We start from the raw sequence: 21,567 nt of genomic DNA, 5'->3' as shown, positions 1-21,567 counted from the left end.
CATTCATGATACAGCAAGAAGTGTAAATCATTTCTAATGTTAGTATGAAAGGAAAGCATCCAACAGATAGCCTGAGCTCAGTATCTGTTGAAACAGAAAACCCTTCTGTCTGGCAGATGTGACTCACCTGTGAAAGATGCACTTTGAATATTCGACTATTTACTCATTGCAGTTTCATTGTCGAGTACTCAGAGATTAAAAAAAAAAAAAAAGGGTTTGAAAAATACAAATGATGCACTATAATATGGCTGTCACATAATGGCTGCACTATCATACAAGGCATGAAAACAAGTGCACCACAGTGTGACTCTGAAAGATTAAAGGAAAAGCTTAAGAAAAACAACGAAGTTTTACTTTGGGGTTGGGTTAGGGAAGAAATAGGCTGCACCTTTTAATAAACTTTCTTTCTATAGACAAATCTGAAAAGCTACTTTTAAATTTCTTACTTTTTTTCTGGAGATAAACAACAGGCTGTTTTTTCCCTTTCTCAGAAGAACTGTGTATGACATAAGTTGGGAATTCTTCCAGCCCTTCAGTGAAACAAGAGCCTAAATCTTTTACAAGACTCTTATTCTTCTGTAATTTTTTCTTCAAATTTTTCATTGAAGTGAATGCTTAGATAAAAGAATCTTAGGGTCTCATTAAAGACTGCTTCCTCCCTTCTTTAAGTAGGGTTTCCTTACACACATCCCAGTGTAGAGTATCCTATACAGTACCATACATGTCAGAAAATCTCAGCCTTCTGTGTATCTATCCTCATACCACAGCTACAAAAATCACCAGTTTACTACACAAATTTTATAGATGGAAAAAGTGTGGCAGTTGTCCTGGTCACACACCAGGAAAACAAAGCTCATGAGTTAAGGCCACAATTAGTGCCATCAGCACGAAGTCACAGAATCACAGAAGAGCCGAGTGTGGAAAGGAACTTCTGGAGACTGTTTATCCCAGATCACCTGGCTCCAGGTCAGCTGGTGTCTCCAACCTGACTGAAAAAAGTTGACAGATGTAGGGGCCAATCCCTTTCATGACTTCTCAGCTGATGTTTGCAGAAGGGGATAATGCTCTAGCCTGCCCTTTATTACCACAATCAAAGCATATTTGAGTGATGCCCTCTGACACTAATGCAGACCATTTTAATTTATAGATTCAAAATAAATATGGCAGCAAAACCATTTTCCTATACAGTAAAAGCTGGCATTAGAACAGGAAGTCTATTCTCCCTCAAGCATCCATCAGCTATCACCCCAGAAGGTATTATAAGAAAAGGGAGAGAATTGGAATGTATTTGCTAAAAATCAGCTCCCCATCTCCCCCTAATGCACTTGGATTATTGAACTATTTTTGAGATGAAGAACTGAACAGTGATAAAACTTTTGCCTCCAAAACTTCATGACACAGGTTTAAAAACAGACGCAATATGAACACTACATGAGCATCAGGTAAGAGAAGAATGAGAGTATATGGAAATGAAGGTCAAATGCACTTTATTACTGAGTGCAGGTGTAGTCTTTCAAAAGTCAGAACACTTGCTTCCTCACAAATAGGTGCAGTGTAATTTGCAAGCTGGGATTCAGGATGTACAGGGGCACCTTTTTGTTCTCTACAGCTACTTGGCAGCACCAGGGATACAGTAGGGACTGGGACACAGAAACATGACAATTACTGAATTAATTAAATGAAAGTAATAGTCTCTGTAGGTAATTCAATTACTGTATTTTGGTTTTGCTTCATTCGGTCAAATTATGTCCTCCCTTATGTCTGTAAATTTGTTTTACACCTTTGTTCTTTCCCTTCACTCTTCACATTACAAGCTCAAATGACAGAATTCCATCCTATGAGCCCAACATGAAATCAGAAAGCACCATCAAGGCCCTTTATTGCGTGATTATTTGTCACCAGCTCAACCTATGTCCAAAAATCCACATTCCAGCTAGAGGCTTTCACCTTTTTTTCCCACTATTTGCTCGCAACTCTTAATCCTAAAGATTTATACCCAAGCCAAAGGAATTTTGTCCAAACTGAAAATCCTCAGACAACAGCTCTCAAAAGTATAACATGACCCATAACAGGTTATTTCTGAAAACTCTGTAGAACAATTTTATGGCAGCATTAACTCTGTTACTGCTCATGGCATAAGAAAATAAGAGCTATTACATTTACTGCTAAGATTCTTATGCTTCTTTTTGGTATCTAAGATTTCCAGTGTCTTTTCTCACAGCTGCCCAAGTTCCAAATTTGTTTTTGGTCAAAGGTATCAGAGATAAAATTTATAAACACATCATCTGCTTAAAAATATGTGAAAAAAAACCGAAGTCCTTTGCTCACTGCAATTAGATTTAAATTTAATTTGTTTTGTATTTTAAATATAATTACAATACAAACTGTAAAAACTTTTTCTTTATATATTTCATGTTGTATGATATTCTGATTCTTTATAATATGTAATCTTATGTTACAATTTACACCCAGCAATAAGGAGACTGACAAGTTCTCCTACTGTAATTGTGGCTTCCATTTCTTTAAAATACAATTTTGGCTGAATTATTTATATGGATTGAATACTTCATGATAAGCATTAAATCATGATAATATTCATGCTTAAAGCAAAAAGATGTGCATTGCCAGTTACTGTATATACAATAATACTTCCATTGTTCATTGTATTCTTCAAATGTATCAATGCCAATAAGCCCTTAAATTATGCTGTGAATACACTCTCAGTGAATAAACACTATGTATCAGTAGATACCAAAACCACCAGGACAAAAACCCCACAAGTATAATAGGGGTCTTGAGTGCACAGAAATTACATTTATAAAATGTTGAGATTAGTTTCTCAGAGGAAGTTACAAATTATTTCAAACATACACATTATCAAACGATCTTTAAGAATTAAACCTTTTAAAAATGAACTTACAGTACTGGAAAAGTGAGCTGCATTTTGTGGGGAGGAATATAGCAATACAGGCCATTTTTTTTTTAGTTACTGAAGGTCACTGGGCTTTCCCTCTTCTAACAGAGAGGTTGGAATAATTCAAAGGCATTAGAATTTTCAACTCAGGGGTTTGAAAACAATTTTACACACACAAACGCGCTCTCAATAAGTCAAGGAAATAACATTATACGTGGCCTTAAGAATCAGCAGGGTTAGGACCAAAGAACATAACCTTCTCCAGATCACACAGCCATCTTCCAAAGTGGCAGTGCAGTACGTAGCAGAACACCCGCATTGCCCATTACATTAAAAACAGACACTTAAAAATTGAAGTTTTGATTACAGAGACAATGGCAACACTTTTAAAAACAAAACCTATTCAAAGGAAACAGCTAAAATAACAAGAAACTGTAATAACAATTGCTCAGATGACAAACGTTATCAATTTTATTACATTTCCACTGCCCTCAAAATCTATGTACCTAACACAAAATTCATTACAGTAGTCAATTTTCTGAGAGTGTTTTCTTAGAATTTATCTATTAGTGTCACAGTAATCATATAAATGGAAAAAGTACAACAAATACTTTAAATTTAGATGTTGAAAGAACTTTTTTCCTCTTCTTTTTTAGCACTGAAGGCCAAGGAAAAAAAAAAAAGGAAAGACTACCACATGACTTAGATTGGGCAAGGAAATCCTGTACCTGGGCAGGTACTTGGGAGTGTATATGGAAGAAATACGATTTCTTTTATTAAAATGTTCATTCTGTACTTTTTATAAAGCATAATGCAAAACCAGGAACAGTTTTATCACATACTGACAAAAAAGATGAAGAATCTTCATCTCATCCTATGTTATTTAAACACATGTCCAAATTCACAACCAAAAGAAAAAGTTGTACTATTTACCCAGATGTGCTCTAAGACACGAAAATTTGGTGGTTATTATTTGGTTTAAGAAAAAAAGCAAGCCACTGAATTATTTAGGAAAACAGGCTAAATGAAATGAACAGATTTTTCTTTTGGTTTCTTCCTCCTGAATTTTGAGATAGAACTTTAACAGAGGACTGTATCAGCTCTGTTCTTCTCACCTTCTTACTTACTTTCTCTCAATAAACACACACTTGTTATCAGCTAAGAGTTTTCCTTTGTGGATTCACAGCTTTAGATTCTTTTCACGGATCAGATTCAGCTGGCAAAAATACAATTGAGCCGAGCTCTTGACTAATTATTAGCATTGTTCCTTTGTTTGCTCTTTAGAAGCTCCAGCAATGAAGATAGTAGTAGAAATTTCACAAAAATCAGGAACACAACTATATTACAGCGCTTTGACAAGTTTTATAGAAGTCTTACTCACTTCACAGCATGCTTGATCAGTCTATCCTGTTTTGTATAGAGCCACCACTTACTACCAAGCATCTCTGTACCAGCTGAAGAGTACAGAAGGAATGGCAGCCTATTTTGTGTAGTAGAAATCCAAAGACTTGCATTGAGAGAAGCTAATGCTGAGAAAGGTGATGTTATTTCTACAAACCTGTGGTTTTTGTAACTCTAATGCTCTAATTCAAATCCTATTCCACATCTTCATTCTCTCCATTTTACTATTCTATCTGGGATGCACAATGTATATTGTTAAGTGGCTTTACATTAGCAAGTAACACAAAAGCATGCTCTCCAATTTACCTATTTAAATTTCTAGACATTTCTCTTCCACGGTTTGTTAGGAACAGTGCCTTTTGTTTACACTTATGTATAAAATGGAAGCACAATCTTAAGAAAACTTGATTATGAATGAATCTTCTTGGCAGCTACAAGCAGATGCATGTCCATATACATGAAAGGCAGAAATGAATCTTCACAATTTAAGGGCTTCAAAGTCAGGAAATCTTTACCACCTACATTCAATCTAATTTCAAGCTCTGTTCAGCAAAGCGTTAGAGGAGAAATGAGTTACCAATCACTTCAGAGTATATCGCAGCTACTGTGCTATTACAAGCATGAAGTCTCAAACTTTAGAAGTTATCTGAGTAGAATCAAGAAGATTCTGATCAATCAACAGTAGAAAATAATAAAATTATACAATCATTACCTTTGATACAATGATCTTCCCTGGATTTGAGAAAGCCTTGTAAATTAGAGCCAATGGTCAAAATGAAATAAAGGAGATTTATCCAAGATTTACAGAAAGATTAATGATGTAGAAACAGAACAGATACACCCAAGGCACTAATTCAGCTCTATACAAAATGCACTTAAAAGCATGGCTCACCAATTTGTTTTTTAGTTTGAAGAAAATAAGAACTGCTTCAGAGCAACTACCACAAAGTAAGAAGTTACTGAGGGGCACTGGCTTCATGTTGACTGTGGCATAGCCACAGCAAATGCCAATCATTCAAGACAGCCTATCCTTTAACCTAACTACCTTGTGTTACCAAATCACCACCAGATACCCTGCTAGACCTAATTGAATTCTTCATTATTGAAAAAAACACACAACTCTACCTTACCAGGATTGAAAATATTTATTGCAAAGGTTAAAAATACTTGTTCCTACCTCCACTTTCGTTCTGTAGAGAATGAGACGCTTTAGGCTGCCCACTTTGGCTATATGGTTGAAAGCCTGAGGTGGTATTTTATCACATGATGAGAGATTTAATTCCTGAAGATTTGGACACATTTCAGTGATGACCTCCAAGCACGCTTCATTGAGGAAATGGCCACAAGACAATTCAAGACGTACTAGTTCAGAGCCACAAACTTTCAAGAACCTGTAAAATAACACATTTTAAGTGAAAAATAAACATACTTTCAAGTGAGAGTCTGAATACTGTCAAAATCTGAAACATGTAAATCAGGAAATAATTCCTTTCAACAAAGAAAAGCCATTAGTCTTAACAATTCTGTTTTGTTTAGAAAGTTGGAACATGCTTTGTTCTTAGCATTTCTCTGAGACAATGGACCAAAGTACAACACAGATAATGTCTGAAATGCTTCTAGACAGTCCAAGGCCGATTTTGACAATAACTTCATATTTACCTGAGACAAATCTTCAAGTGTAAAAATGTGGTTAAACCAAGCGGTTTAAAGACTTTCAGGAAAAAAAACCTCATTCCTTTCATTAACGAGAAAGTCAAAATGAACATTTGGTAGCTGTTCTAGAACACAGAAATTCCTGAGGACTATTTCACTTTACTTTCATTGGAATTATAAAAAAATCAGGATATCAGACGACTAAAGATCCAAAATTTAGAAACTTTGATGGTCTCTACATGAATTACACTTCCTGTCAGAGATCTTGTGTCAGAAACTCAAGGTCTATTATGTCTAATCCCAGCTTTAACTAAAAATACACAAGCTTATGTCACAAGCTTAAGTACCTTTTTTTTGCAAAGATAACCTTCAAACTGTAAATCAATCACTGGGCTTGTAAGTTTGATATTTAATAGGATAAAACCCCCTAAACATTCGCCATGCCTTTGCTGTATTTTTATGGTTTCTCCAGTAGAAAAAAACCTAAGTTCTTAAAATACAGGTTGCAACGAGTTTCGCATGTGACTTCATAGAATAATGGATCTACTTGTGAAAGAGCATGAATTAGTTTCTCATAGTAAATATTCTGACCTGTTCTATTACCAGTTCTATCCTACAAAAACCTTCATGCAGACAAAGCAGATTCAGGTCCTGATACTTCCACCACAAAGTTACTTCTTGGGTTTAACTGATACAGCAGAAACAAGGCTTCTGTTTGGACAAAAACTCCTACTGCTACAACTAAACAGTTATTAGCCTTCCCAAGCATCTGCTCCTGCTGAAACTGCTGGTCTTAGAAGCAGACACATTCAGGGAGGCATTCCTCAACGACACTAACAGTAGCGTAGGACTTGAAATCCATCTTTCAAGATCCAAGTTTTCAAACCTTCTCCTTGTTTTTTCATTACTCACTCAAGTCATACTTCTCATTCATCATCATCCTTCTTTATTCCTTTCATCTTGCATATTACATGGTCTTAGTTTGACTATGCAGATCCTATGCAACACAGAGGGAGAGATTCCAGGGTGGCAACTCCAGCCCTGGATGTCTCCAAGAGTCACCTGAAACCCTGACTGACCTGATCTAGCATTGGGGACACTGGTACCTCAAGTGGGGGCCTGAACTAGACAACCCTCAGAGGTCCCTAACATCCAACATTTCTATGAGCCTATGTGAAGAGAAACAAGGAGAGGACCTGAGACATGAAAGGGGAGACATAAGCTCCAGAGTCACAGGAGTTCTGCCATGTATCCAAATTTACTCCTCCGCTATTTTTGCCTAACTTTGAAGCCCCTCTGCAGAATCTATTTTAGCCTGTAAAATCAGTTTAATCAAACACCAAGCACTTATTTGCTGTTTCCATACTGGATATAGTGAATTGGCCTAGACTGATAAGCCTTCCTATGGGAATATCAGAGCTGAAGTGACATGACAATTCACAACAATTAACATTGGGTATTTAAACATTAAGCTGCTATTTTCTGACTAGCGATAGAGTTCAACATTGTCATGGAGAAATGCAGGATGGAAATCAGAGTAGAGGTATACGGATACATTGCTGATTACCAATTAGCCAATTCCTCTATTTAATGAGTGCTTTAACAATACATTCACACAGCTTCTTTCATCAACAAATTATCACGTTTATTTGAATGGCAATATTTTCCATAAAACTTTGTCAGTTGCCACTTATTATACATCTAGCTTTTAATCTGGTAATGAATAAATATTTTATGAATTACACCATTACAATAATGGATGTTAGTTTAACTGCCACATAATTTAACAGGGCTTGGCTGCTATAAATATTAGCACAGATCAATGCTTTTCTCTTTCTAGGACTATTAAAAGTTAATATTACCAAGTCAGGGAAATGCTCAGTTAACCCCCTAGACTTGGAAAAGAACTCCAGGCTCACCAGCTTGAGGAGTTATTATCCTCATAATGTTTTATTTAAACTCATTACACTCGAAACACACAGGCAGATAGCAAACAGCGACAGCAACAAGCATTGCCCTTCATGGCTTTGCTGACCTTTTGGAGAAGGTTATTTAGGAGACATTAAAGAGAAACACAAGGGGGGATAAGGGACATACAGCAGGGTATGAGAATGAGCAGAGAGGCATGTAGAAAAGAGATGAACAGAAACGGAGGAGGAATCTGAGGAAGTCACCAGACAGCACAGGCCAGAGAACACTAGGCAGAACTGCAGAGTTTTCTAAACAATGGAGACACCCTCATTTTTGTTTGCACTTAACAGACTGCTCAGAACTGAGGTTTTTGCTTATGTCTTTCTACATGGATCTCCATGTAGAGCCATATGGCAAGGTAGAATACAAGTTCCCATGCTTTCAAAACAAATGTGGCATGGTCTTCGTACTTCTTAGACTTAACAGACTCTGGATGATTGGCTCCGACTTAGCTAATTTGAAAACAAACAACATCCAAAAAAGTACCTTCTACCCAAATCAAAATTTCTTCACATACCTCTCCTTTAATCACTGAAGACTGACCAGTGCCTGATTTCCGTCTCTCCTCTGTTCTGCAGTCGTCCATCCCTTTAAGTTTTGCTTTCATTATCAATACTTAATACACACAATTTCTCAAGTGATTTCTCTTCATGCCTTCGTATTTGTTCTAAAATATAACTAAACAATCTAAAATAATGTGAACATGTACATTTCTTTTACTGGATTAGGTCTTTCCCTCAAAGTTTATCCTCATTCTAGACTGCAGTGTTTCAAGTTTTTTGGTTTTTCAGTTTTGGGAGTTTTGGGGTTTTTTCCAAGATATTTTTGGGTTTGGGTTTTGGTTTGGTTTTTTGTTTTTGCAGGTTTTTTTTGGGGGAGGGAGTGGTTCTTTTTGTTCAGAGTTTTTTGTGCTATTTCTAATAAAAAAAAAAAAAAAAAGCAATCTCACTTTCCATCACCTTCTTCCTGGTCTCAACAACTGCTTCTCATTTTCAACTCCTTCAGCTTTTGGGAAGAGAGTTAGTCTTAGTGAAGTTCTGCTGAAACATCAAATATATCTATTAGCAGTTAGGACGATATTTGCTCATGGTGATGCTAAACCCATCAGGATCACTTAGTCAGCTAAAAACTTCTAATCCTGTAATTCATGTCTGTATCATAAACATCTCTCATGATCCAAAATTAAAATCTAAGGTATGTTCATGTCAGAACATAAGACTTCTCAAACAAAATTCTCAAAATACCTTTAGACATATGCTTACAAGGGTACTGAAGACACCATGTTTGCTCCAATGGTTTCTGATGGAACTGCACTGGATCCAAAACCTACAGTTGAGCGTTAGCTTAATGATCCCCACTTACTCTATATCCTCTAGTTCAAAATTACTGAAAACTCTACAGCAAGCAGGGATCACAGTCCAGTTCTCTTTCACCTACTCATCCTTCTTAAACACAATTATCACCAACAGTTGTCAATCATGCTGATTTTACCAAATCTATTTTCAATTAAAATTTTCAGTACTAATTTTATACTCATTGACATACATTTGAATCTGTTATCCGAGGGGGAGGGTGGAGAGGGGAAGCAACTTCCATTTGTGAACAACATAGGGTTGGATAGATTGGTTTTTTTCTTTAGCACTTTCCTTTGTAGTGTTACCTTATACTAGCATCCACATCAGGGATGTTACTTCCATTACTTAACAGATATAACATTGCCCCATTCGCCCGGCCTTCCTTGGTATCGGCCTGCTAGAATCAGTATTTCCTGAAAAGATCTGGTTTGCTTCAAGCCAATTGCATGCTCCCTCCAGCCACTCAGGTCTCCTATTTCCAGAGCCTGCCACCAGACAAGAAAAATGTCAAGAACCCACTTGGATTTTATTCTTTCTCATTTCACTTCTAAGATCCTGAGGTCTTCTCCTTTTTATGGTAATTCTATCTATATGATTACTTGCACAAAACTCAGCAGAGGACTTCCTGTCTTGCAGTTACAGTCTTGCATTTAATACAATGGTTTGTAGAATTACATTTTAATATGCTTCTTAAAAACATGTTCAGATATTTTTATATTCACAGTGATGCTTTTCCTTTCAAGGTTGCTGTGTTACATGACAGCAGCAGCATTTAGTACAGATAATTGTAACAAAAGTGTTAAGATTGGTATGAGCAGAGAACAGCTGGGTACATAGAGGTGCAGAAGCATGAGAAAGAACAAATGGCATTACAAGGGCTGGTACAGTGGTGTGTGTTGGTGGAAGTCAGATTAGCAGGTCATGAAGATCCTGGAATGTATGTATGAGCAGTTTCTCAGGACACACAAGTTAGGAGATGAAGGACAGAAGCAGCATAGGATGGTGAGACCACATGCTACACAAATTGATTTGGACACGTCTCGGTTGTCTTGGTGCATGCAAGTATGCATGCTTGAAAGTGAGACTTAGATGATTAAAATTAAGTTACCTTCCCTTTCTCTAAGCTATTCTAATTGTTACAATGATATTTTCCATTCTAGCACATATTACACATTCTTTTTGGTAACCAAATTCTAAAACACTGCATGCAAGCAGGAAGAATATTGAGTACCTGATCTTGTGCTTTTTTCAACACAGATTAAACTATTTCAAGAAAAAAATGCAAAACAAACATTATTACTTAATGTCAGTTACAGCAACCCTAGTTTTACTAAAAACCTGTGGAAACTAAAGCAAGAGATAAGACATGATTTTTAAATTGAGAATCCCTGTTAAGTCACATTACTCCTATTTTCTGTGACTATTTGCTGCATATTTCAGTAATTTCTCTGACCTTCCTGCTTGTCTGATTTGTAGCAAAGTCTCACCAAGCTAAACATTGTCAAACTACACTTCTACTAAAAGCAACTAAAGCCTTCAAATGTGAACAACAACAAAATTGTTAAAGAAATATTCCTGGATGTGCCTGACATGCAAACACTGCACCACTAACCTGAAAATAAAACACTATTAATTCACTTTCACAGTATAAAATGTCAGATGTAAATAAAAATCTTAATACCTCAGATATTTAAAGCAGAAGAATTTAAACAAGTTAATGGCATTATCAGTGATCCAAAGAAATCTGCATACAGAACTCTTGTTTTTAAACTGTCACTGTCCTTCAGCTGTTTAAACCTCAGAGTATTTATTCAACATCTCGATATTTAGTACACCTCCAGTTTGACTTGTCTCACTCTTCTTACATAGGTCTTACCCTCCCACGCTGATATTCCCACCTGGCACAAAGAGATCCACCACACCTTTAAAGCCAAGAGAAGTGCAGAGCTGCTTATGTAATGATTGCTGTGAAATCTTTCCTTAATCCCAGTCATTTTGCATTCCAGACTCTTGAGACTGCTCAGATACTCATTTCATTTGTCTTTCACTTTTTGGTACACTTTCATTTCAATCTAATATAAAGTTTAGTTAATTTATATTATATGCCAAAGTGAAAAATTTATGATAGTAATTTTTAGCCCTAAGGAGTAGATGTTATCAATAAGTTAAAATACCTTCAGCTTTGCCTCAGGATGTTCATATGCCTGAAGCATTCTGTCTTCTCATGATAATACAGTATTTGCTTCAGTTACCTTTTTTAAAATTATTCTTTAAAAAACTTTCCACTTCAATACATTTTATAAGAAAATATATATTTTCAATAATTTCATGCATATATGAACATTTTAAAGCAACACACAAATTTATACAAGCTACTACTTTTAAGACTGTCATAAGAAATTACAGATAAAAACATTTTTGAAAGATATTTTCCAAAATAAGATTTGAGCAAGAGTAGCATTTAAATGTGTCCTGACTTGCAGAAATCATAACAAACTGTAAAGTTTTGAATTCAACAGTGCCAACTGTAACACCAAATGCTGATAAAAACACAGAAATATAGATGCCCTGATTTTGGACAAAAGGAAAAATTGTGGGAATTCATGGTTATGTGTCCTGGATGCTGTAATATCCCCAAGGTGGTTGTATCTTAATGACAGCCAGGGCAATAGAACCATCATTTATTGACAGATTTATCTGCCAAGGAACAGTATCTCTTACCAGGAAGCTACTTTTTTGACAAAAGTTACCTTAACACTTTTGAAAAGCAAGTCTTATTCTAGTAAGACTCCTCTATTACTAGATATTTTCATAGCAAATGAGTAGCAAATTTTCCTCTCCTGAAGGCCAGAAAATTTGACAAATATGCTGACGAAGAATGTCAAAAGAAAAACTTGCGTTGGGAAATTTTACTAGAAAAGACACTTTTACAGAACAAAGAGTTGTAAAATTATTTCTGCAATAGAAAAAAGAAAACATATAAAACCAGACCTAGTTACAGTAGATAAGTTTTGTTTCAGAAGGGGAAATTATAAGCAGAATTTAGACATGAAAATTATGTAGCTTATAGCTTCTCTTCAGAAATTTACGATTGAACTGCATCTCCCATTCCCAGACTGCATGCACCTCTTCCAAGAAATACTTTTTCCTAAAACTGCAGATAACTTCAGAATTGCATCAATGTCCAAAAACAGTTCCCCCCTTGTTACAAATAAATAGAATCCCTTATAACAAATATAAACTGAACATGTTTATTCACAGATTATTAAGAGTCAAATAATGAATATGTATTATTTTAGAAATGCTGAATACACATAAGTGCTACTATTAGTTAAGCATTGAAGCAAAAAAAAAAGTAATTAGCAATAAAGCTATTTTCAACTAACTGGAAGTCAGAAATACCAGAGCTACATAGTTTATAATTCTCTAAATTTGGCAATAATTTCTTTAGAGACTACAAAAATTTTTAGCAGTACTCTGTTAAAAAAACCAAATTCATGAAAATGAAAAAAGGCTGCCACGAAGATGCACATACGTTTTCAGAAGACAGACTTAAGAGCTAAGCATCAGAAAGCAAGCACTTCATGATTTCAGAGTTGAATCCTCAATTAAAGCTTGCATATTTATCCTCTGCATAATGTATCTAATATGAAATCCAAATTTAGAAGAAATGTTTGTACCCCATTCAACAACTAGCTGATATTTATTTGCGTTTTCTACCAACAAGCACAAAAGAGCATATATTGGATTATACTGAAAGGTCAGGAAAAACAGAAGCAACATTCTCATCTTGACAAAGTATTTCTTAAAAATATTTTACTTCCTCAGGTAAGGCACTCAGGCACAAAAGGAAAGAAAATGTCTACATACTTGATTTAATCTTTTTATTCAGACAAGTTAAGACAACTTTTTCAGATATATTAAACATCTCTGTTTCTTATCAGTCCATTTCTGCTTTCACCTGACATTGCTGATTACCCCTTAGTTGAAGGGGCCATTTTTGCTTAAATGAGATGCATTGATAGAAGCTGTTTAACTAATGCTAATGAGCAAAGAAGCAAGAAATGATATCTTAAAGAAAGCAGAGAACACGGCTGTTATACAGAGAAGAATCCCTGCAAATTTGCTATTTTAATGACCTACAGCAGTCATATTTTCAACTCAATAGAATATGCACATGCAACACCCCTGTTTTCCAAGAGGACTAATGTTTTAAATCATTTTTATGAAAATATTTGCATTTACATTGGACTCTAGTGATTACTTGGCTCATACCATGCAAGCACGCAATCAGTTTACTACTACAGCTGTTCTAATACAGTCCTACTGATGACTCATCTGTACAAAGAACGATCACAAATGTTTTCCTCTTGAGATGGATTTTTGACAGCTCGGTTTCAGTAGAGTGTTTTAGAAGCCCAGAAAAAAGCAAAACACTGCACCCCCTGGAAGAAGCCTTTCAGTCACAACCAGCTTGGAACACGCAAGACTCTACATACTGAAACGGACTTCTGCTGCTGCATTCAGTATCTATTACTGTTTTAACTGATGTCTTTTTCTACATCATAACAATCCCCCCCTTTACAGTAAATAATTTGTCTTCTAATAAGGTTTCAAACACTCAGTGAAACTACTGTACAGTAGCTCTGCAAACAGAGTTTGTCAAAACACTTCTGTACATTTAACACTGACCTGCTAAATCCAGAAACAGAGATGGCTCCCCTGTTTCCAGTCCAAGATAAATTCAGCCATTGGATGAGAGTGCAGCGAGACTGTAGGTATTCCAGAGATGTGTCATTAATCCTTGCCCAGTAAGGTTGTAAACTGAGATGAATGTACTGTAGAGGATCACAGCAATGTTGATAGAGTAGCTTACAAGTTTGTGCTAGTCTACACAGGTCTGGTACTGTAAGGTGACTCAAAATCAACTGGATGAGCTATATTAAAAACAGAAAAAAAAGTCACAGGTGGTCATATAGCACTTGAGGTGTTAAGGGAAAACTGTAAAGGAATAAGAAAAGACGTTCTAACTTCAAGGAAAAGTAAAACCTTTTAGTTAAAAGTAACTTTTCAAAAAAATCATTGATTAACTATTAAATAGGACTGCACTGCCTTTTCAATTTGACAACATACTAAACAAGAAAGGAAAAAGCAAATCAGCATATGAAAGTGACAGGAAGCTTTCAAATTAAAAATTTTTTTACCCATGCTAATTTAAACAGTGATATATATGTAAACACTATGTTTACATATTTCCTTTCGCAATATCTGCCCTGCCCTTGATCAGAACACAGAACTGGCATCCTCTTTCTTCTATGAATTTGGTTTTTCAGATGGAAACATATTTGCAAAGTACATGGAAAAACCATACCATGTCCCAGTTTCCCCACACCTTGAACTGATTTCAGATTTATTCCTCTTCTCCTTGATTTAAAAAATCAGTGTTTTGTCTTCTATTTTATATCCTCTCCTCTGAATTACGCAACCAGGTAAAAAATTTAACATATTCCTGTCTTCTTTTACAACATAATCTCTTCCTTGCTGTAATACTCTGAAAGCATTTTTGTTCTATGCTAGAGTCAAATCTGAAAGGCAAAACCCCCTTTTTACCTGTATCAGTTGGATCATCTGAGTTTCAGAATAATCACCAGCCCTTCTGACTAGCATCACTATAAATGGTTTTGTAATGACTTATCTCGCACTCAGAAATTAAGAAATATCCCTCCTCTCTTATCACGCTCTGTTTTCCTTTCTAAAGAAAAATCAACACACAGAGAGACATAAATATTCACTTTAGGAAATAACAACACCCCCCCCCCCAAAAAAATCTCCTTTAAATTAGGAACTGAGAGAAAATGGACTTGAAAAATGAAATCTAAAAATTAATTCTACTTTATCAGGGCTGTCTCTAACAGATATAAGTACCTGCCCTCAAGTTATATAAGTAAAATTGACTGTTTTCAAGCAGAGTGGGAAACAATAACTTGTTGAAATGAATCAGTGTAAATTAAAAAAACAAAACCACCCGCAAATCAACTTAAACTGAAGAAAATCCTTTAGTCCTTTCAAAATACCAACATGTTTCATTTTAATGTTTTAGAAGGATTCATAAAACAAATCCGCCAAAAATCAGAATAAAATGTTTGACATAAAACAAAAATGGAGCTTTTCGTGAGATCCAAACAGATTGTACTTCCAGTGTACTAGTTTATGATGCAGTTACCTTCCACCTCCCCTCCTCCCCGCTTCATTTTTGGAAGAGAAGAAATAAGAAAACAATTCAACTTCCTGCAAAATGGAAAATGTTACTTCCTACTCAGCTCCAGATTTAGCATTTGGATTTCAAACATGATCTACGACTCTTAAAAAATTTAACTTCAACTCCAATGCCAAAATAAAGTGTTCGATATACTTCAGCTTCTCTCATGCTTGATTTCCAGCCTCCCCTCTTCCCTTCTCATTGCTCTTCCTTTCCCCTAAAAACAGCCCAGGTTTTTTGTTTCTGCAGGTGTCTGGAACTAAGACTCAAATTGATGCAGAGGACCTGCAGAGCCATTTCAATGTAACAGTAATATATATATGCACTGCAGTTAATATATGATAATCAACAAAGTTTGCACCCAACTGACATTTAGGTTGTTGATATTTTGGAATCTGAGAAAGACCAAAATAACTAGGAGCTAACATAGATATAATCCCAAGTTAGTATCTTGACTTTTCCTTGGCTCAGTCCCATACTTAAGCTTTAAAGTTGCTTAACACAGTTTTGTTCATCATTCTAAACAGTAGATACTTAAACGTATACCTATTTTTTCTAAGATCATCAATTCACTTCAAGTAATTTTCAATATTCTGAAAGACAGTTTCAAACTATTTTGCAACCTTTCAGCCATTCCACACTCTGCAAGCCACCCAAATACCTATTTTATTACTGCCTTTTCCCTCAGACTTTTCTCCTGTGTTACATACTAAGATTTCTAGAGCTGAAAGCTCAGCAAAGGCTGCACAGTTAGCTGAATTTATGTCTACAATTAATGTGACATAATAATGTCTGATAAAAGCAAAGTAACACAAATTTTTTTCAGTGAGAAAAAAGTCATTTTGTAACTTCCAAGTAGTACAGATAATGGTGAATGAAACTATAAATGCCTCAACAATGTCCCTTTACACTAACTGACGACTTCAATGAGTATTTCATAACATACAGGATTGTTGCAATCTTTCCACATGTGAGATGAGAACTCTCACCACACAAAAAGGTCTCAATCAGAAAAAAAAATAAATCTGTCTTTATTTTTTACTGAAATTATGCTACTTCATAACATCTAGAATGAAAACATACAATGAAATGTCACTACTATGACACTACGTTATAAAGAGCTCTTTTTCTGGCTCTTGATTAAAAAAGGGTAACAAGTTCCAAATGTGCAGGCTAATAACCATTAATCACCATTAGCCTGGAGTCTGGTGTCTGTCAGAAATCTGATTTTTATGTATGTGTATCCTAGCATAACATACAATTTGATACCATGAGTATGTGACACGATAGGCTGCACTGTGCTAGACTGTGTTTATGGCAATTCCAAGAATGCTACAGAACTGACTATCTGCTTTGAAAAGTCATTTCATAATGCAGTTTCGTACAAACAGTTTTTACTCTGCCTTTATGAAAAAATATGACAATCATTATCATTTCACAATTTCTTATAAAATCGATCAATAAAAACAAAGTTTATTGGAAAAACAACAAAAGGAAGTATAAAAAGGAACATAAAACATAATTTATACAACACTGTTTGCCTTTTCAGGCTATGATGGACTTAAAGTACAAAAGTACTTTCTCTCCCATTTCCAGGGCAAACATGGCACACGCCAGCTTTAAACATGTGGTGAGATCAATGGCCACTACAGTGAGAACCTCCAAAAACTGGAGGTTTCCAAATCATAATTATCCACAACAATTCAACAAACAGCAAACAAAATCATTGCATGCTAAGCACAGAAAGGAACCTGATTCATACCCAACCCATGTGTGTTTTATCATCACCATAGTCCCTGATTGCAGCATCTCACATATATGCACATTTTTTGAATGATCAGTTAAAAATATAACATGAGGGAAAAAAATGACATCTTACCCATTGCAAAGCTGCTTAAAAGCTCAGAGAGGATCTCCACTCTTCAGTACACAGAGTAAAATTTTACTGATGGTGTAGTTCCTAATAACACTCACTGAACCAAAAGCTTCTCTAGCATTTTAAAGCTTTCTTGCTGAATAACAGCAAGCAACAACCATTTGTACCTAATAAAATACTTTCCGTGGCTAGAGCACAATAATGCAGAACTTGACTTGGTCAGAAAAGAATGCCTGGATGATGGTCAAATCTACAATATCTGCACTTTCTACAAATTTCCTTTTCCAGTTCTCCAACATGAAGATGAAATGATTTTACAATACAAAAATAGACAGACTTATGTACACCACTCATTCAGAAGCACGCAAATGAATGACTTGCAATTTTTTCATTCTGCAGCCAGAGCTGCTACAACAGCTTGGACACTAATTAGAATTGATACTAAAACATGCTCAGATAAAGGACAAAGGATATGTGCACAAAGAGGAAAAGGCAGGAAGGAGAAGATGGTATTCTAGACCTTTTGACCTTTCTCAACATAGTTTAAGAAAACACAGAACCCTGGTTCCACAATCGTATGGCTTGCACCAGAAAATGCATGCACATTCAATACTGCACGTGAACACCTGAAAAGTGGATCTTGCAACTGCTTCACAAAACACAACCACTTAAGTCTCTTTTTTCTTTATTCTACTCACATAATGTGCTTTGGTGGAGTCGATTTTACATCACCAGGCCACAGGCTCTGATCCTTTCAGCAGTGGAAGGCTGTAAAAGTTTTAAGACCCTTCTTGATCCAAAGAACAGAAATGGATTTTACTGGCAGATTGCACAATCAAACAACTGAGACTCCAGGAAGACTAAAGTTGGAGGGATCTTCTCCACGTGCCACTACTCAGTCTAATCTGCTACAGCAACTGGCAGTATATTGGCTATCAGCTGAAAGGAATCTTGTGACATATGGTCATCAGCTGTTAGGACAACTTTTAAGAACCTCATGAATTTCCCTTTGCAAAGAAAGGCATAAAATCTTGGAAATCTACAACAGTTTGTTCTGAAAAGATGCAAGAAGTTTATTGTTGAGTGAAAAAAGTGTATTGCACTTAAAAATGCTCTTGCTTATGGCTGAGTCTTCTATCTAAGTACCATTTACGGGATGCAGATCTTACTTTTGGGACTCATTTCGGAGAACAGAGGTGCCAAATCCTCATTTAACAGCGAAATTCACTTCCCCAGCAGACACAAACAGCTCATAATTCTTATAGGCAGCTGTTGGAAAAATTAGCTTCAAAGAATGACTAAGATGTCATTTGTATCTTTTTATATCAACATTTATATAAAAAAATATTTTGGACTTCAGCATGCAGGATTTCTCCTGACTCTCTTCCGGAGAACAAAAGTTGGGTTTTTGGTACTTGGCACATCTTGGTGAGTCCCAAACTGCACAAGATGTATGCTGTGGCAGGTATTCTTCACCTTTCCCAAAGGCTTTGAATTTGTTCAGGCCTTCAGGTCTCAAGCATTTCTGCAAAGCCAAATAAGACTAAGCCGTACGCCCACTTTACTGCTGCACAAGTTAGTCAAACAACTGAGAAGAAAGACAAGTGTCTTTTATGAAGTGTCTCCTATAAAATTCTTTCTCAATTTTAACGTAGTTCTGGAGAGGAGATGATAGGTAGTACAAGTACTTCACAGCTATTTAAGGCTTGTTAACACCATCCATGACCAGGGAAGAAAAATTCTCTCACCTAGGTCATCCAAGAATTCACACTTTTTTCTACAGAAGTCAGTGCCTGTGAGTCAAGCATTTTTCTCAGCTTTTTGGCAGGAACAGTCCATAATGTTTCTCTAGAATTCTTACAATGATTTTTGAGCTCACAGTGCATCAAGCCATTCGTAATGCCATTTTGAGGAACACCACAGTCTATGAAAGGATAGTCTATGGAAGTTTCAGAAAGACAACAAAGGCAAAACAAAGACTGGAGGAACTGCTGCCTACTTAGCACAACCCACTCAGCCTGTGTATTTTGTGAATTACAAAGAGTAGTATGAAAAAGCCTCAAAACAACTCAAATAAAGAATAGGCATATGTATGAAGACTTAGGACAGCTACACATTGACAATCAATATGCCCTTACAAAGAGATACAATTTTTCATATACTGTATAAATGAAAACTGGAAGGAGTCAGCAGTTGCCTTACTTCATTCTTACACAGTTCAAACAGTTCCCAGAAAACTCTGACACTTGTCAGTCTTGAAGACAGCATGCAGAGCATTGTTCCCATATCCAATATGATAAAAAACTGTCACACTACAAAGTACAACATTTTTGGTTTTCTGATGCCCAAACCTTCCAGCTGGACTAGAAAGAAGTAGACAGGGATTACTGCTGTCACAAAACCAGTCGAGAAACAGTCTTTTCTAGTTTTCTGACAAATATTCTATCCATATTTTCAGTTTCTTTAAATCAAGGCAGAAGAAAAAAGAATGTTCTTGATATTGATAGACCATATAAACGTATTCATGAACCAAACATGTTAAAAAACGGATAAAAAAAGGAAGCTGGTAGACAAACAGGAAAGCAGAAAAATACAAAAAAGTACATGAAGACAGAAGTTCATAAGAGTAACAAGACTACACAAACATTTCCTAAATTAAAATTTTAATATGTATAATCAACCATTTATGGTTGGATTTGATGATCTTAGAAGTCTTTTTCAACCTTAATGATTCTGTGATCACATGAAACAGTAAAGAGATTAATCAATCTCTCTCATATTCTACTATGCTACAAATCAATTTATCCAGTCTTTTCAAACAAGAAAAATTCCTATATTTAAATGAAGTTTTATCTACAATTAATTTCTTTGAATTACTAAAACCAACATATTTGCAAACAGTTACGCAAAGTACTGATATTCAAGCACCAACAGTAAAATATGTTAAACAATACACTGGCTCTAGGGAAAAAAAATCAAAAACAAACCACCACTAGAGCTAACTCAGGATGAAGTTAGTATCCTCATTTATTATTCCACTGCAGTAACAACAAAAAAGACCCAAACCAAACTCAGGAAGTTTCATTTCAAGAGAAGAAAGATAAGAGTTGTTACATTCTCTTCCCTTCTCTTTCCTCTTTACAAGCACAGCAAACTTCTGTAGGTTACTAGGACACGTGGTCACTCAACCATGGCCTTCATGCCTCAAATTGGGGTACTTAAAGACAAAAGATGTCATAAAACCAAAACAGTATTTGATTTGAACATATATTTCTGCAAGTGCCCTTCAATCATCGGCAGCATCTCACCACACTCCCTTCACTTTCAAAAGCAAGTCTAGTTCAAGTGAGCAGCACGCTGAGCATTGGATGAGCTACCACAGTAAATAAACACTTGCTGCTTTTGGCACACTGCAGCACACTGAAGAGCAGGAACAAACTCGTCTCTGCCCAAGCCCAGAGGTCTGACCGGCAAGTAGAGGCTCCTTTCCACCATGTGCAAACAGTTTATTTCAGGAGAGGTGAAGATAATTGTTTTGTCTCTCAATTCTTACACTAACCAGGGTACCAGCCTCCATAAACAGCTACATCCCACTGAGAATGGCCTGGCCTGCACACAGTATTCAGTAATCATACTCCAGAATCTCATCATACTGGAAATCACAGGAAAGAAAATATTTTATCTACTGACTCTGAGCACAATCACAACTGCCATGCTTCCAGGGGATCTGAAAGGAGTTTATTCATAACTGTTTTCTGTGCTAATGACAGAACAAAAAGTAGCAAGCATTGAAACAAGACAGTGTACAGAAGTCCATCTATAAGACATTTTACCTGCACCACGATTCAAAACTTAGGTGGCTGGAAGAAGCTTATTTCATAATAATACAAAAACATAATGGCAACCCCTAGAACAAAGTTCTGTAAGTTTTGTACGAGAAAGAACAGAAAAACAAACTTTTAGCCTCTTAAAAACTATTTCCACTTTCAGATGTTGATTCAACCTTTTCGTATCTCTTTTGTATATTTTGTTTGTCAAGCACGAGGACTAAAAATTATTGGAAAACTGCTAGAAGCTTCCAAGTTCAAGAGCTGGAAATTCAAGGCAAGAATAACTGGTGTAAAAACTGTGTGTGAAT

General features: G+C 35.9%; 1 protein-coding gene across 1 annotated transcript in view; it reads right to left on the bottom strand.

Annotated features, from left to right (window-relative positions):
- FBXL4 (F-box and leucine rich repeat protein 4) overlaps positions 1-21,567 on the bottom strand; it is a 60,516-nt gene that overhangs the window by 20,728 nt on the left and 18,221 nt on the right. Inside the window, exons 5-6 of the mRNA XM_032682393.1 lie at positions 13,987-14,231; positions 5,493-5,706 (exon numbers count right to left, since the gene is read on the bottom strand). Coding sequence (XP_032538284.1) covers positions 5,493-5,706; positions 13,987-14,231 — 459 coding nt within the window. The remainder of the gene's footprint in view (positions 1-5,492; positions 5,707-13,986; positions 14,232-21,567) is intronic.

The sequence above is a fragment of the Chiroxiphia lanceolata genome, chromosome 3 (genome assembly GCF_009829145.1).
Source record: "Chiroxiphia lanceolata isolate bChiLan1 chromosome 3, bChiLan1.pri, whole genome shotgun sequence".
Classification (NCBI taxonomy): domain Eukaryota; kingdom Metazoa; phylum Chordata; class Aves; order Passeriformes; family Pipridae; genus Chiroxiphia; species Chiroxiphia lanceolata.
Note: the sequence above shows the minus strand (reverse complement) of the source record. Positions and strands in the feature narration are given on the sequence as shown.